The sequence below is a fragment of the Rhinichthys klamathensis genome, unplaced genomic scaffold, assembly GCF_029890125.1.
Source record: "Rhinichthys klamathensis goyatoka isolate OS25496 unplaced genomic scaffold, OSU_Roscu_1.1 h1tg000011l_1, whole genome shotgun sequence".
Lineage (NCBI taxonomy): Eukaryota > Metazoa > Chordata > Actinopteri > Cypriniformes > Leuciscidae > Rhinichthys > Rhinichthys klamathensis.
The window spans coordinates 19,806,809-19,824,869 of record NW_026606564.1 but is presented as its reverse complement, the minus strand read 5'-3'; the positions used below and the strand labels follow the sequence as shown (position 1 = coordinate 19,824,869).

The window sequence follows — 18,061 nt, the reverse complement described above, 5'->3', positions numbered from 1 at the left end:
ACAATCATTTTTAAGATTCTGTAACGCCTTTCTAGATGCGTCCTGTCTTTCTTTATCAGAGTATAATGGTGCAATGGCTCGACAGACTTGTTTTTGTTGTCTGCGTGTTGCCTCTTCCAACCATTTTACTATGATTTCACCAAATTTTTTGTACTGCTCTTTATCTTTTGTCTTGACAAGATGAGTAGCCCAATTTACTTTGGTTTGAGTCAAATGTGACACACTCAAACCTCCATTAAACCCATATTGTTTTATCAAAAACGGCACATAAGCATGATACCAGGTTCCCATTATTTTATCCGTGGCCATATACGAGCCCTTAGTGAAGTCAACCCGTTCTTCCTCTCTTTTCGAATGTTCATTACCCATTTCTTTTATTTCTTTTAATCAATAGTATTTATATTTGCGTATTTTAACTTCTCCCCCGCGTGGTCACCACGCGCTATATTTGCTGTATTAACTATTTTCCCCACGTGGCCACCACGCACCTGCCTTTATTCGTCAATAAAGGACTTTCAAATTGCCTACATCCATCGATGTAGGTCTTTCCCAAACAAGTGCCTCTGTAAACTGTTCGAAAAATTACTGTCAGGCTTATTTCAAACAGGCACCTATCTGGTGTTTGAGAATTATCAAGCTTATCTCAAACTCTGGCCCTTTTGGGAAAACAATTAATACTTATTTGAGAAATTACTATCAGGCTTATTCTCAAAACTCTGCTTTTGGAAGTTACTATCAGGCTTATTCCAAAACTCTGACCCTTTTTTAGGAAAATATTCAAATACGCAAATAATTTTCTCTCACCGTCTCTTTGATGACCGTGTGAGTTCAGTTCTGGGAGTGCATCCACCTCGGTCGTCGTGATGAGTAGAACAATTCTCTCTCCTTAAGATTGAGGATTTCGAGCCGCAGAGTATGACCTCTCGGGATGATCAGTCAATTGTTCCCCTCCTCACGCCGATCGTTGGTTAGACGAATCCCATCCTCCTCGTCGCCATTTGTTGTGGAAATAATTCTATTCGAAAAGTTAGGAAGAAAGACAACAGTGGAAACCTTTCAAAATTCAAAGTATCAAAAGTTTAATTCTTTGCAAAGAAGTAAAAGTGACATTCACATACAGACAGAGTCTAAATGTGAAGGTGAAGGTCTGGTCGCTTTCACCTCAGGTTATATACTCTTACACATCCTGTGTAGGCTTGCTGTGTAGGCTTGCATGTAACTTTACAGTGTTCTTTGTAATAATGTGCTGCCTGGGTGATATGAAAATTAAAGGTCCCATGGCATGGATTATTTTATTATTTTATAATGTTATGTTTCTGTATGTATGTATGTATGTTTCTTAGATCAACAATTGACATAATTTAAAAATAAAAGGCATTTTTCCTAGCCTGATTTTAGGAGTTCTCCTTTAAATCTCGTTTTTGAAAAACCCCCATGAAAAATAGGCGAATCTCCTATAACACTGACTGTGACACAACAGTCAGGATCATTAATATGTTCGCTTCCGAAAATTTGCATGTGCCAGCCCATGTTCAATGCCAGGCAGAACTGCGCAGCCGAATCAGCGTAAGTTCTGCAGGTAAAGAAACAAGCGAGGATCATAGGGAAAATGGTAGATCATGTAAATAAACAGAGAAGAAATGTCAACAGGCGTGGTTGATGTTTATCTATAATTGGATACCGCAACAGTTTAATTCGAAGTTGATAGTTTGCTCTGCCCATTTCACCACAGACTTATTTTCTAACCGACAATATCAACCAGGCTTCTCTCAGTGAATAAATTATATACAGAAAGCGATCAAAGAACAATCTTTCCACGCAGCATGATTATATTTGGACACTTGCCAAACTCGTTATGAAATCAATGACGCACGTTACACTGCACAACGAAGCTCTTACTGTATGTGCATCATCGTGTTTGCATTGGTGAAAGCATTAGAGAGAGTGCTGAAACTGCGTTGCAATGATAAGATCTTCAATCTCGTGATCAACACACTGTCATCTGCTCAATGCTCATCACGGCAACATTTATGTGATGGGAATAGATCTAAATACTTCAAAAACATCTCACGATTCGTTAATCTCGATAGCTGTAATAGTAAAAAGGTATAATAACTGTAGTAAAAGTATTCGAGAGAGTTTCACATGTAATACGTAGCTATTTCATATGCAAGCATGTCAGCCAATCACAGCAGAGGCCGTTTACACTGAATCCCAGCAGACACGCCCCTTCAAACAGAGCGTTCAAATCAGAGGCTAAAATCAGGCTAGGAAAAATGCCTTTTATTTTTAAATTATGTCAATTGTTGATCTAAGAAACATACATACATACATACAGAAACATAACATTATAAAATAATAAAATAATCCATGCCATGGGACCTTTAATTTTCATATCACCCAGGCAGCACATTATTACAAAGAACACTGTAAAGTTACTAAAGTAAGCTTAATCTGTAGTTTGGCGTAAAGTCATGCTGACACAATTCTAACTTTCTTTAAAAGTCCTCACTGTAGACTGCAAATCATGTAATGTTTACTGATTGTAGGTATACATTACTGAGCAATCATAATACTTTCTGTGATCGAAATTTTACATTTAGAGTTGTTTTTCTTTTACATTAGATGTGTTCTTCTATTTTTTCTTTACTTCTTTATTAACATTTAGATTAACTTAGTTTAACCTTTTCTTAAACTAAAAAGACTTACATAATCAATAAGTATAAGGAAGAGATGTTCGTATAAGTTAGAGAACAACATTTTTTATGTTATTTTTCATCTTGGAAAACAATTCCTGTCCAGAAACCCGAACCCTACACACAACTTATCCTTAAAGAGTTTTTTGTCTTACATTTTGTCTAAATATTGACATTTAAATACGATAAAAAAAAAAAAATAGCAATAGCCTATCAGTATATTTAATTATTTTATGAGTGAGTAAATGAATGACAAATCAACACAAACTGCTATGAGAACATTTTACTGTTATTTTAAAATTAACCTTTTTCAACCCTTTTTTATTATGCATCCATGACAAAAAAGGCTTCTACTTTGCTAGAGATAAGTTAAGTCAAGTAGTTAATCTCTATTTTTTATTTTAGGTTTAGGGTGGATTTCAAGATTTTGATGCTTACTTAAAAGGCACTGCATGGTTTGGCACCTCAATATTTGACAGAGCTTTTAACTCCATATACTCCAAAACGTTATCTTCGTTCTTCAGATACTGGTCTTTGAACTGTTCCCTCAACCCGTTTGAGATTAATGGGACATAGGGCTTTTTCTTCATTAGCTCCAAAACTTTGGAACTCTCTACCGATTGAGATCAGGCAAGCCAAATCTTTTGGAATCTTTAAATCTCAGCCTAAAACTCATTTTTTTTAGGTTAGCTTTTAATTGATTTATTGTCTTTTATGCTTGTTGTTTTTTATGTCTATTTTACTGTGTATTATGTCTCTTTTGTGTGTTGTATCTTTGCTATTTTAATTGTTTTTGTACAGCGCTTTGAGATGTAGGCTACATTTAAAGGCGCTATAGAAAATAAAGGTTATTATTATTATTATTATTATTATTATTTTAATCAAATTTTATTAGTAGTAGGCTAAATTCAAGCTGGTTGGAGGTTTCCTATTTCCAGCCCTTTACATGTAAAATCATCCACACAGAAAAGGCAGAGGAGGATTGTTGTTTGGAGAATCGACGGTGGAAAACTGCACAAGTAAAGTTAAGGTAAGATTTCATAAAAAATAATGGATAAATGAAGGCACATCTCATGTTTATGTCTTTAGTTAAATAAACCTTATTGTTTAAGCAGCTAACACATAATGTTTTATTAGCTTCAGTTTTGGAAAGAACGCTCCGCTGAAGCAACAGTAACAGGGATGGTAAGAAAGAGAACTAAAACGGCGCACATCACTGAAGCTGGATGTGATAGAGCTGTTCTCAACAATCAAAAAACTGGCCAGATCTTGAACTGTTGTCATCCCAGAGATTTCTCTTTTAAAGGCTGAACGGAATGGGATCAATTGTTGTGGAAGGCCTGGAGACAAGTCTTTGTTGTATTTTTCCACTAACCTCTGTGCCCCTTCGTATATCACGTTCTTCTCCTCACTCACCGCTCGGTTGCTAGAATGTGGTACATTATTGCATACGAGCCAACAAACATGTCTATACGATGTTCTGGTGCTGAGATATGGCTTATTCATGTGTTCAGGTGGTTGTTTGGGTGGTTGCTAGGCGGTTGCTATGGTGTTCTGGGTGGTTGCTATGGTTTTACTAGGTGGTTGCTATGGTATTCTGGGTGTTTGCTAAGGGGTTCCTAGGCGGTTGCTAGGGTGTTCTGGGTTGTTGCTATGGTGTTGGTAGGCATTCTGGGTGGTTGCTTGGCAGTTGCTAAGGTATTGTGGGTTGTTGCTACTGTGTTCTGGGTGGTTACTAGGCAGTTGCTAAGGTGTTTTGGGTGGTTGCTAGAACATTTCTAGGCAGTTGCTAGGGTGTTCAGGGCGTTGCTGTGATATATTTGATGGTTGCTATGGTGTTACTACACTCTAAAAAATGATGTGTTGGATTTACTTAAAATATATATGCACCATTTGTGCATCATACTTTTTAAGTAATCCCAACTTGGAATAATTTTACTTAAAATTAACAAGAAAACCGTTGCTATATGTACTTAAATATTTGAGTTCACGCAACATTCTTTACTTAAAAATATATGCATCACGTTACATATATTTTTAAGTAAAGAATGTTATGTGAACTCAAATATTTAAGTACATATAACAAAGGTTTTCTTGTTTATTTTATGTAAAATAATTCCAAGTTGGGATTACTTAAAAAGTATGATGCAAAAATGGTGCATATACATTTTAAGTAAATCCAACACAGTGCAGGCCATGTGAGATCAAAACAAATCTTAGTTCTGTTAACTTAACATTTAAGCCCATTTGTATATAAAAATAAGACAATTAAATGAGTTGAACCAACCATTTTAACTTATTTTAGATCTTCATCTATTGGTCTGCTTACTGCACTGCTCCAGTACATTCAATGTCTTAAAATAAATTAAACATGCAAATCACACACAATAAAGCATTTAACTTTATTATTTTTTATTTTTTGCCAAAGGCTTGAAAGCCTGAAACCATACATAAAATGTAACAAAATGTGGCAAATCGACAAATGGAAAATCACTTTTAACAGGTCACTTTTTCACCTTTGCAACACTCAAAAGATATACATTTTTCCAATATTTACTTTTGGAACATACAAAAAACCTCTTAAAGGACAATTCCAGTGAAAAATGAACCTAGGGGTAATTAACACATGGTTACCGAGTTGATCGTTCTCTGGGATGCGTTTTCATGATAATCGAATGTACGTAGAGTTTTATCTCTAAAAACTGTTTAGCTTATAACGCTAGTATATGGGGCATAGAATAAGCAAAAGTAGTTAATACCACTAACAAGGCTCAAATAGCCCCACACTAACACGGTAGCATAATGAGGGTCCCTACATGCAAACCGAAGCATTGAGAACTTTATAAGTGTACAGACAGTTTAATAAGAAGATACTTTATAAAGACAGTACATTACACGTATACAGGCAGGAGCCATCTTGGAAAACAGTCTCGACCAGTCGAGCCACGAATGCCGTGCTAAGTGAGATGAACTGTGACTTGGAATCTCATAATATGGTCCGTTGTTTCCGGAAGAAACTATTTTAATAAACAGATATAATTCATGCATTTCCATGTAATTAGTTTCACAAACGTAATTCCTATCGACCAGCTCACTTAGCACAGCGTTCGTGACTCATCACCTCTATGCCTTCCAGCGTTACCCCAGTCTGTAAAGGATCATCTGCTGAGCCACCTTTCGTGATGATCCTCAATGTGAGATGTTCCAGTTCCTCTTCGTTCCTATGAGTATAAAAAAAAACCATTAAAAAAGACAGGAAATCTGCATTTACTTGCAACATCACTTGTTATTGTTCAGACTGTTGCAAAAAATCAATTGCATTGAAACACAGAATGAGAAAGAAATGTACCTTTATATTTTAAAATAAAATAAATCTCTTACAGCCTCTTACATTTGCAACATTATAAATGTCTATACTGTCACGTTTGTATCAATTTAATGCATACTTGCTGGATAAAAGAATTAATTTATTTTATTTCTTAAAAAAAAAAAAAAAGTTCTAATTGACCCAAAATTTTAAATTGCATCTTAAAATATATTCAAATAGAAAACAGTTGTTTTAAATTGTAAAAATAAAAAAAATTGTATTTTGGATCAAATAAATGAAGGCTTGGTGGGCAGAAGAGACTTCTTTTAAAAACATTAAACAATCTTACTGTTACGGGTGTGGTGCAGGTTGAAGGAGAGGCAGCAGTCAGCAGATCAAACTCAATAATCTTTACTGAATAAAACTTAACACAGGAATCCAGGAAACATTTACCACACCAAATACAAACGTACATACGAACGAGAACCGACAAGGAGTGAGGGAGAACACAGGGTTTACATAGACAGAGAACAGATTAGGGAAACAAGGCACAGCTGGGGCAAATGAACTAGACACAGGTGAATAAACTAAACACTAACGAGGAGCGGGAAACTGGAAACAGGACTGAACCAAATACACAAAGAACGGGGGAAACACAGGACACACATGTAACACTTACTGGTTGTGTGTGTGTGTGTGTGTGTGTGTGTGTGTGTGTATATACATATATATATATATATATATATATATTTATATATATATACACATTTTTTTCTGGTTATCAAAAATATACCTAAAAAGAAAAAAACAATAATTAAATGTTACAAATTAGTCCATTATTAAATGCCTATAAATATAAAAATGAGTCTATTAAATAATATCAATTAATTTAAACAAAACAAGGTAATTAATGAAGACTTTTGTCCAGAGGTTTTGAACGAATCTCTTCAAAACATTTTAACAGTCAGTCACTACTGGAATAGCCAAACAGTAAATAAAGATCTACAATCTTTGTTTGAAGCCAAACTTTTGCTTAAAGGGTATTTACTTATTTTGATAATAATTTTGAAGGTTTAATAGACAGGGTTGTAGCTGTCATTTAGGAATAATATTGTGTTTGAATCAAGATCGCCATTATTTAATGATAAATCGTGCACACGGAGCTGTAGCCAATGTGTTTTCAAATTTAACGAGCGTTACCTGTAGGCTAACCCGCGCCCAAGGCCTGGACGCCCCCATTTCCCGCGATCCATTTATAGATATTAGAGAATAAAATATATGGGAATTTGTAAATATGGAAAGTAAAACATTTTTAATCCGAAAACTCATAGCCTGCATATAATAAATGACAACTACATTTCGTTAATAAAGTAGGCCTACGAATTTATCCGTGGGGGGAAAGCGGCGTCCGAATTGTCCTCTTATGGTGTGTTCAAACCGAACGCGAATAGAGCGTCAAATACGCGTCTATCGCGTCTAGTTAGACGCTTGAATCTGCTCGAGTTCAAAATTTTCAACTTGCGTGGAAGACGTTCGTGGCAAACGCGTCACCCAATTCGCGTCATTCGCGACGCCCGGCGCGAATGATGCGTCTATTCGTGTCTTTGCATTGACTTTGTATGTAATCTACTCGCGCAAATTATTAAATTCGCGTTCGGTGTGAACACACCATTAATGCATAGCTGATAATTTAATACATTAATACATGCCAACGTCATGGTCATATTTCGAAAAACACAATAAATAGCCTACTCTGACTACTATAAACACTTGAAACTTGATAGCGATGGAAGCACACTCGCTTAATAATTAAAAAATACTCTAGTGCAAAGTCACTCATTTCATACATTAACTTGTAGACTATATAGGTGTTCGTAACACGTTTCTAATTGTTGATGCAAAATTCGTAGCAATTCTGAAATTCAGTTTAAAAGTTAGTTTCTTGACCAAAAATGCAATAAACGATTGAGTGTACCTTAAGTTAAAAAAAGTTAAGCTTACCTCTTTTCAGCGTCTTCACATATGTGCTTCACAAAATGGCTCCAATTTTTGGCTGGAAAGGCATCACGGGAAATTGCATATCACGTGGCTCGTATAGTAACTTAAAATGTTATGCTCGATTTACTTAATTTTGAAGCAATTATTATAGTAGTTGACATGACTAATGTTTTTTCATTTTATTTATGCATACATTTAAGTTCACCTAGTTACTTATATTTTTGTGTTACACACACTAAATATGTTAAGTAGAGGTTGAAAAGTTATGAATACTTAATTTTTTGTGTTTAATCTAATTACTTTTGTAAGTAATGGTTGTTCAGCCAACGAATCGTTTTTTAGAGTGTAGTTGGTTGGTAGTTGTCACAGATGGTTACTATGGAGTTTTTACATAGTTCTTAAAATCTTTAGTAACGAGTGCCTTCAGGACGGCAAACCAATCTAGTACCGATCGCAAAGCTTAAAATAGTCGACTCAGCTGGGAAATGATGATGTCAAGGCAAGCATTAAAAACATTTATTAAGTAACTCTCAGCATCAGCCAAACGCTCATCCTGGCAGAATTCATCGAAATGGCGCTTTGCCCTTTTAATTCTTTCCTTTTCAAAGCATCCTTCGCCTGTAGCGTTTTTGAAATGACATTGATCTGTTCCAAGACTTCACTTTGAAGAACTATGATAAAAACAAAGTCAAATCTTTCCATCAGCTTTATCAAAGCCGTTTGCGCTCATCTGCCTTTTTACTGGTAAGTGAAATGTTGCTCAGGGCCTTCAACACGTCTGTATATCTGTGTCTGACTGCAGACACGATCACTGCACGATGTCCACCTGTAGCGCACAGTTCTTCAGCGTGACACCCGGAGTGGGTTTTACAGTAATCTCAACCAATACACTCCACCTCTTTATACTGTGCGCAAAAAACACGTACAATTTCTCCATGGTGTTGTAAAACTGTGTCAGCTCTGTTATCGACTGAATCACTGAGGGCCAGATGTAAGTTATGGACAGCACAGTGTACATAAGTGGCATTTGGGGTAACACTTTATAATAACTGCACGCTATCAATCATTAGTTAAGCATTAGTAAACAGTTAATTCATCATTTATAAAGCATTAACAGACATTAATACGCAGTTTATAAATACAGCTATAAATGCTTTATTCTTGTAAATTCTTGTAAATGTATGCATGTAAATTATATATAGTGTGTTTAATAATTTTATTTTCATACTTTATTAATGATCAATTTATCATTTCTAAATGAAGTATTGCATTATTTATAAACCAGTTATTTAAGAGTTTTCAGTGGTTCATAAGATTACTTAGAACGTGTAAGTAAATGATTAATAAACTATTTAAATGTACATTCATACATCTTATTATACAGACATATAGTAATAGTTACTTAGTGTGTTAATAAATGCTTTATTAACATGTATTTATACTGTAATTCAGGGTTAATTTGGGTAGTTATAAAGCATTTAGTAGTGGTCAGTTAACTATGTTTGTGAGCTCATCTAAAGTGAGGACTATTCATGCCTTGTAAAGCATTTATAAAGGAGATTTAAAGGCTCAGTTATATATTTCTATGTTCTGTATCACTGTGTTGTGTTTGTTTCATTTTTCTGTTTAGAAGATAAAGAGTCTTTAAATCTCCTTTATAAATGCTTTACAAGGCATGAATAGTCCTCAATTTAGATGAGCTCACAAACATAGTTAACTGACCACTACTAAATGCTTTATAACTACCTGTATTTACTACTTACACTTTCTAAGTGATCTTATGAACCACTGATGACTCTTAAATAACTGGTTTGTAAATAATGCTATACTTCATTTAGAAATTATTAATTAATCATTAACAAAGTATGAAAATACAATTATTAAACACATTGTAGATATGCTTATAAATCAAGAAAAAAGCATTTAAAGCTGTATTTACAAACTGCTTATTAATGTCTATTAATGCTTTATAAATGATGAATTAACTGTTTACTCATGCTTACTTAATGATTAATAGCGTGCAGTTATTATAAAGTGTTATCGCATTTGGTTGTCTCTCCTGTATCCTTGCCTGAGCTCCCGTGTTTATGACACTCATGTCCGCAGCCCCATCCAATCCTTGGCCACGGCATTTTGAAATATCCAGACCTTTTTCCTCAACCGAACGTATAACTTCATTGGCTATTGTGCCAGCGGACGAGTCAGGCATTTGCTGGAATCCCAGAAAAGACTCGTTGATCTTCACAGCCATTGCAGAACCCTGGCTCTCTCTCTCTCTATGGTTACACACCGAAAGATTCGACTCATCTGATCCACTTTAGAAACATCTGGAGTCGTATCCATGATCACTGAGAAAAACGGCGCGGCCTTAATTTCACTGATAATGTGTTTCTGGACGGACTCAGAGAGAATACCAATCAGTTGATTTTGTATTTCTGGGCTGAGATGTTTAACAGAAGCAGCAGGGCGACTGAGCATCTCCTTCAAATATGGATCACACTGAGCCAGTCGGTCGACGATGGACAGAAAATTACCTTTGTTGACACTTTCAGTGTCTTCAAGGGTCCCCGAAATGCAAGGTTGTTTGATGCCAGAGTTAAAGTGACATTAATGATCCGGTCTAGAACCTGCCTCCAGACATTAACTTGTTGACGGATTTGCTGTTGTGACGCCTCGTGGATAGTGCCATGCAGACGCCACTGATCATACACACTGCAAGCCGCTACATGGCACTCTGCGCCTTCAGGCTTGGACAGTTTGATTTGACAGGGTCTGCCATGTTCTTATTCCTTGTGTCCATGTTGTAGCTTTTGTGACTGCGGTCTGCAAATAACCAGCATGGTTCAGAATATGCAGCGTCAAGCTCAAGCGAGTAACACAGCCAGGATCTCGGTAGCTGAATACCAGCTTTTGTTGTGGTGGAGTAAAAACTCGTGGAATAGCTCCTGTCTCCTTCCAGTGGATCTCGAGGAATGGACCGGGGGTTTGCATGAACCTTGCGACACAATATGCTTGACTTGCTCATCTGTTAGTGTGTCTGTGTCCTTTATCTGTTAGTGTGTCTGGATAGTGTCCTTTATCTGTTAGTGTGTCTGGATAGTGTCCTTTATCTGTTAGTGTGTCTGGATAGTGTCCTTTATCTGTTAGTGTGTCTGGATAGTGTCCTTTATCTGTTAGTGTGTCTGGATAGTGTCCTTTATCTGTTAGTGTGTCTGGATAGTGTCCTTTATCTGTTAGTGTGTCTGGATAGTGTCCTTTATCTGTTGGGTAACCCGCTGACATATCTCCTGCCGAATATCCAGCTTTTGGCTCGTCTGCGACTGCTTCTTCACTCCCGGACTCTTGGCACCTCATCAAGCTGTCAGCGGCTGCATTGTTGTTCTCATCCAAAGACGTGCAACTGCTAATATTAGCTGACTAAACTTCACTCTCACCTTCCACACCGGTGTCATTCGCACTAGGTCGGCACAAAAAACTGTCTATTTTGGGTAGTTTCTGCGTCGCGACTAACTTCACCTTCTTTTTTCTCTTTAAGGCCCCACTTTTATGTTGGTATTTTTCTATCCTTTAATGTTGAATTAGCTAGCGGCTAGTAACCTCTCTCACACTTGAGAGCGTCGATGCAGCGTCATATAAAAAATGACGGCGCAGGTCTACGGCAGCCGCGGGGTGCAAACAATAATAAACGCACACAAGAAATGACGGAGAAAATAGACATTGTGGAGAAACAAGAAATTACTACAGATGACATGAATACAAAAATACATTGTGGCTACAAATTAAAAATGAATTACCTCATTTTAATTAAAAGTTCCCCATGGGCGGCCCCTATCGACCCATTCAACGCAGATCATGATAAATCTCCTGTAGACATGGATCTAGTAAACTTGGGTACGACGTGTGTGTAGACTGTACGATGATGAACACAGGCTACGAAACAAGTTAGTAATGAAGAATAACCGTCATCAGTGTGTGTTAGTGGAACAAACAGAGCAAGATGAACCACACTTTGGCAATTGTGTTTTTTTTATGTGCGCTGAAAAAGAGGAGGAAGCGAAAGAAGAGAATATGGACGTGGTCATAGCTAGAAAGAGGACAACTTGGCATGACAATTCAGCAAACGGAGCTTGAGGAAAGTAGTTTTAAGTGTTAGAGCCAGGTGGCGCCATTTCATGTTGCATTTGTATTGTCTAGTCAGTAGATGAAGGTCGTAGCAGAAACACACTGTGAGATGATCATGCTGGATTTATGACACTGACAGAACATTATCACAGGATATTTCTGATGGAAGACCGTGAGAACGGCCGTCTTCTCACTTCTCTCATCTACTGACTAGACCAGTGTTTCTCAACCCTGTTCCTGGAGGCACACCAACACTTTCCAACTCTTCCTAATCGATCACACCTGAATCAACTCATCAGCTCGTTAGTAGAGTCTCCAAGACCAGAAATATATGGGTCAGAAAAGGGAGCCATCCAAAATGTGCACTGTGTGCCTCAAGGAGCAGGGTTGGGAAACACTTAGTCTCAGCCTCAGACGTCACGCCCACGGAACGTTGGCTAAACGTCTGATGCATATGGTACACTTAACTGGAAACACTTCAGGAATGTCGAAGTCGTCATCTGATTGGTTGAATTTTATCGGATTTCCGGGGGGCGCGAGTGTCGCGTTTGTTTTCGGTCCGCCGGGAAACAGCGCAGACGTGTGATTGCGGAAGAAAAACTGTTGTGTTTACATGAGTGACAATGAGCATTTATCAAGATCAGCTGAACGTAGGATTCTCAAAAGTATGCGAGGTTCACGGCATAGACTCTTTAAGAGATGTCCAGGAGTTTTGTTTGAGGCACTTAGTGGAGACAAAAAGAGATATTTTAGCCTGTTTGCCGACGGGATTTGGGAAGAGTATTATTTTCCAAGCCTGGCCGACCCTTTGTCAGCATTTAGAAGGATTCCCAGCAGATCCAATTTTACTAGTTGTGTGTCCCCTCCTATCTATTATGGAAGATCAAGTGAAGTACCTAACTGCGAAGGGGATATCAGCCGCGTTTGCGGGCAAAAATGAAACAACAGACGCGGACATCGCAGCTGGTCGATTCAGTATTGTGTTCGGTTCTCCAGAATTGCTTGTGGGTGTTAAAAAGTGGAGAGATATGCTTCAAACAGATGTTTACCGCGAGCGTCTCATCGGTATGGCTGTTGATGAAGTGCACACCATTGTTCAATGGTAAGTAACGTTAATGGTATTCTTTATTTAAATCCTATTTTGTTGTAGTGGAAATGTGTGCATACTTAAACAAAACCCCTCTCGATTACTGTTGTCATTACATTTGTAGCTACTTGTAAACTTTGTCAGTTATTTATTTTTGGCATCCATTCAACTACAGCTGTATTACATAGAATGTCCATTTTATTAATTATATTATATTATATAATGAAATGTCAGTGGTTATGTCATTATTTTATAAAAAATGTACATGACAGATAAATTATAAAAGGAAAACTGCATTGAATAAATACATGTTAATAATGAAATACATTATACTCACAACAACAAATATAATAACATACGTTCTGTGTGTCTGTGTTGCAGGGGGGAACGCCATGGCAGTGATGCTCCATTCAGAAAGTGGTGTGGTTTGGTTGGTGAGCTCAGATCACTCCTGCCTATCTCCTTACCAGTGCTGGCCCTAACTGCTACAGCATCTTTGACAACACGCAAGAAAATAATGAAGCTCTTAGGACTACAGAAGTGCTTAGAAGTTGTCAGAAGCCCTGATCGGAGCAACATCAGACTTGCAGTTAAAAAAGTGTCTTCTGATGTAACTAATACATTTTCTTGGCTTATCAACGAACTCATGGTAAAGGGCCCACAGACTGCACGTACTGTCATTTACTGCAAATCTATATCTGACTGTTCAATGCTGTTCCATGATGTGTTCCTTGCCTCCCTTGGACAAAGATCAGTTCACCCACCTGGCACTAGCAATGTGTCATCTAACAGAGTTGTTGACATGTTTCATTCAATGACATCAGACAGTGTCAAAAACAACATAATTCAGACTCTCAGAGACCCTCAGTCTGTCCTCAGAGTGGTGATAGCAACGTCAGCTTTGGGCATGGGAGTTGATTTGAAAAATGTACAACACGTAGTTCAGTATGGGCCACCAAAAGACATCGAATCATACATGCAAGCATTTGGGAGAGCAGGGAGAGATGGCTCTATGTCCCATTCCCTCATTCTTTACCATGGAAAGCAGCTTATAGGCATTTCAGAGAAAATGCGTGAGTATGTCAGTAATGTCGCTTCTTGCAGAAGAACACAACTAATGAACTTGTTTGATGGGGAGGTTGTACAGCCACTTGCAGTAAGCATGCTTGTTGTGACAATTGTGCGAAAATGTGTCAGTGCAAGGAAATTTGTGATGGTAATGCCAGTGACCTGGAACTTCATGCTGCAAAGCCAATTGCACACAAAGTGAGAACTGTCAGCAATCATCAAAGGGAATCTCTCCGTCAGATGTTGATGGACAGGCTTGAGGGAGACGTGGATAATGGACTATGTGGAAAGATTTCAGTTTACCACACATTGCAGGAACACTTCTCAACGAAAGACCCAATGATTAATGAGACACTACAGTCATGTGAGACACTGTTTTGCATTGATGACATAATTTGCCAAGTTCATGTGTACGATTTCAATCATGCCAAGATCATTCTTGAAACTGTGATGGAGGTTTTTGGAGACTGTGAATCAGACATGGACAGTAACAGTTTTGATGACAGTGTCAATGTCTTTGAATTTGATGCGATGTCATTACATGACTGAATTAAGTCTCAGTTATATGGCACATGTAAGAGACATTTGATTTCTTTAATGTTTATGTAAATATGTACTGCTTTATTTCATAACTGAATGTGTTGTGCTACTTGTAATTGTCCACATGCTTTTTTTTGGTCAAAGTACAAACAATAAATATTCTTTGAATTACTGCATGTGTTGTTGAGAAAATGTCTTCAAGCATGAAACTGCACTACATTAATAGTTCAATATAAAAGTAAAGCTTAAAACATCAGTGTATATAAACATCTTTAATAAAATTCTGGACAAGTTATATATTTGTGTATAAGTATTTATTACTTGTAAACATATCAATCAGAATTGCAATTGACATGTATTTGTATCATAAGTTAAGATTCAGCAACTTAAAAAAACAAACAAAAAGTATTTACAGTTTTTACAATACAATTGCTTTTTGTTTACAGTTCTTTTTTTTCTGTTTTTTCTTTGCTGTACATGTACAGCATGCTGCTCTTTACTCTTAAAGGGGTCATATAATGGTACATGCACTTTTTTAAGTTGATTGTACTGAAATGTGTGTTGGCAGTGCCTGTACACAACCATCATATAATGATAAAAATCCATCCAGTGTTTTTGTTTTAATCTCCTTATATGTTTTCCCCTGCCTCAAATCGAGCCGTTCGTTTTTGTGACGTCAATAAAACGGACGCCCCTCCCACGATTGTTGATTGACAGGAGTCAGCACAGGAGTTTCAACACAGACCCGCCCTCGCACATGAGGTAGCTGTCAATCATAGTCTGCGCGGATCGGCGTGGTCATTGTTGATATGCTGGAGCACTGTCTATGAGCAGAATGGCGTCTAAGCGATTGTGGTGTTCTGTTCTTGGGTGTAATAACGAACACAGTCATTTTAATGTTCCTAAATCCGAACCGCTGAAGACGCAGTGGCTGAGTTTGTTTTCGAAGGGAATATTCCCCACGATCAACGTCAATGCTCTCATGTTTGCGCGAATCATTTCTCAGCAGACTGCTTTATAAACGAGGGTCAGTATGAGCTGGTTTTGCTGAGAAGCTGCACCTGAATAAAGGATCGGAACCTATTCGTGTTCCTGCTGAACCTTCAGAAGAACTAAAGTGAGTGTAACGTTTTATTAATCTTTATATTAATATTTATATAATCTTTGCAAATCGCTAGCTGCACGCTTCATGATGAATGCGTCGGTTTACACTCAGGGTACATTACGGCATGTTTTCTATGTACAACGTTCTCAATATAATTCATAACCCCACGTTTATAATGAACAACGCGTGGTTATTGTGTTATTGTGTTACAAACGGTGTATGCACAGAACAGAGAGGCGGGGTGAGCAAAGCTCATTATCATTTAAAGTCATATGCACTGAAACGGCGTGCTGAAAACAGAGCTGTTTTTGACCAGGTAAAATAAGTGTTTTCTTACAATACTAATGAGAATTTTTAATTAAAGTATATTACAAACTTTTAATTTAGACCCTAAAGAATCATATTAGCTTGTACAAAAATGGCATTATATGACCCCTTTAAAGTAGCCAGGAGCTAAACTGCCCACTCAAAGAAATTAAAATGCAAAAACACAAACCAAAAAAATTCTATGTGACCAGATCCAAAGTCTAGGTAACCTTTAATTGCTCTTAACATGATGTCTACATGTTCTAGGTCAGGATGTTTTTTTTTGATCAATTGAAAGCGATTACATTTTCTCATGTGTTCCCATATCCAGCCAGTCAAATGTTTGGACGTGAGATTGTGAAGTGGATTCCCATTAAATGCTGGGAATGCAGCATAACATCTACCAGGTTTGATTTTGTAGATTTCTTGTTGTTTTAGTACAGCGACCATTGCATCGATGTCTTCTTCCTTGGATGCCATTGTGTGTTTCCCAGACTCTGGACTTAGTTGAACATCAGCATCAAAGTTATCCATTAACTGTCTCTGCCTTTGAAGTGTTCTACTGATTTGCTGCGCAGTTTGAAAATTCACATTCGCACCCAAATGTGAGATGGCATCCTTTGTGTAACGAACATAATGCTCGCAATTCAGATCCAATGCCACATTTTTGCCAGCACCCCCAGTAACATTTACAGTTCTGTTCCACATCATTCTGTGGGCCACTCGTGGACTCTGCATTGCTTGAATGTCAAATTGTAATTTCAGTGCCTCCAAGCTGTACTTGTGTCTCTGGGCGTCTTTAAAATGAAGCATTTTAAATTTCCAAAGGCGGCAGGTCCTTTTTCCATCACCCTCTCTCACAGAGTCTAGGAAGTCACGCTCCAAAAGCCCCATCTTTAGAAAGGCACTGTGATAATTGAAAACACAATCTTCTTCTTGGTGCTGTTCTACAGCACTGGCACCATTTTTGTCTTTGTGATCACACACAGAAATGCCATGGTCCTTCTTGAAATGTTCTGTTAGATCATGTTGTCTTTTAAAAGGTGGATGGCTGCACCGTGGCATGTGACACACAATTGGTTGAGGTACAACTGTACTCTGTGGAGGACTCTGGAGATTTCCTTTCAACATGTTATGAAATTCTGGAGATTCATTGAGAATGTATGTGTCAACAATGTTTAGGATTTGTTCATCAAACCAATCTTGCTTCTCCTCATTTGACAGAAAAGAGGTCGGCATGGATACTGGCATGTCATCCTGTGTGTGTAAAGAGAAATGATGGAGAACAACGGCAATGATCGATGCGTCCAGCACATCTTGAATGAAAGTGTTGCATGGCCTATAGTTATCCCCCAAGGCTGATTTAGTCACATTGGTCCTGTGAACAACATTTCTCAGGTGGAAAAAAGAACCAAAATCACACTGTGAACTGGGACTGTAGAATCTTTTAAAAATCACATCATTGAAGTTCATGGAACAATGAAAATCCGCAATAACTGGAACAAGTCCTTCCAATCTTTCAAATGATGAGTCTTCATTTGCTTTAGCTCTGATGGCTGCATCAGCATTCTGCTTGGTCAGTTGATCACCAGCCAAAATCACATGTACTACAGGCTTTGAGATGTTGTTTCCATTTTCTAGATCAGAAGTGTAAGGAACATATCGCTGATTGATGTACTGCACTGCTTTCACCATATCTGCAGAAACCTTCTCATCCACCTCAAGAAGTCCCAGAGGAGTGATTTCAGTTTTTTGGGCCATAACGTCACTGTACATATGAGGAATGTGCCACAGTAAAACGTTTGAAAACTGCTTGAATGCGGTGAAACGCT

General features: G+C 37.7%; 2 protein-coding genes across 2 annotated transcripts in view; both read left to right on the top strand.

Moving 5' to 3' along the window:
- LOC130100468 (ribonuclease inhibitor-like) overlaps positions 1-18,061 on the top strand; it is a 669,359-nt gene that overhangs the window by 155,681 nt on the left and 495,617 nt on the right. The gene's annotated exons all lie outside the window — the stretch shown is intronic.
- Positions 12,522-14,853, top strand: LOC130100518 (bifunctional 3'-5' exonuclease/ATP-dependent helicase WRN-like). Its single transcript, XM_056265993.1, has 2 exons — positions 12,522-13,225; positions 13,592-14,853. Exons 1-2 carry the CDS (start codon positions 12,747-12,749, stop codon positions 14,478-14,480), a joined length of 1,368 nt encoding a protein of 455 aa, XP_056121968.1. The 5' UTR covers positions 12,522-12,746; the 3' UTR covers positions 14,481-14,853.

Coding starts and splice junctions, on each gene's coding strand:
- LOC130100518 (XM_056265993.1), top strand. CDS start 12,747: ATGAGCATTTATCAAGATCAGCTGAACGTAGGATTCTCAAAAGTATGC. Junction 13,226..13,591: donor GTGCACACCATTGTTCAATG/GTAAGTAACGTT, acceptor TCTGTGTTGCAG/GGGGGAACGCCATGGCAGTG.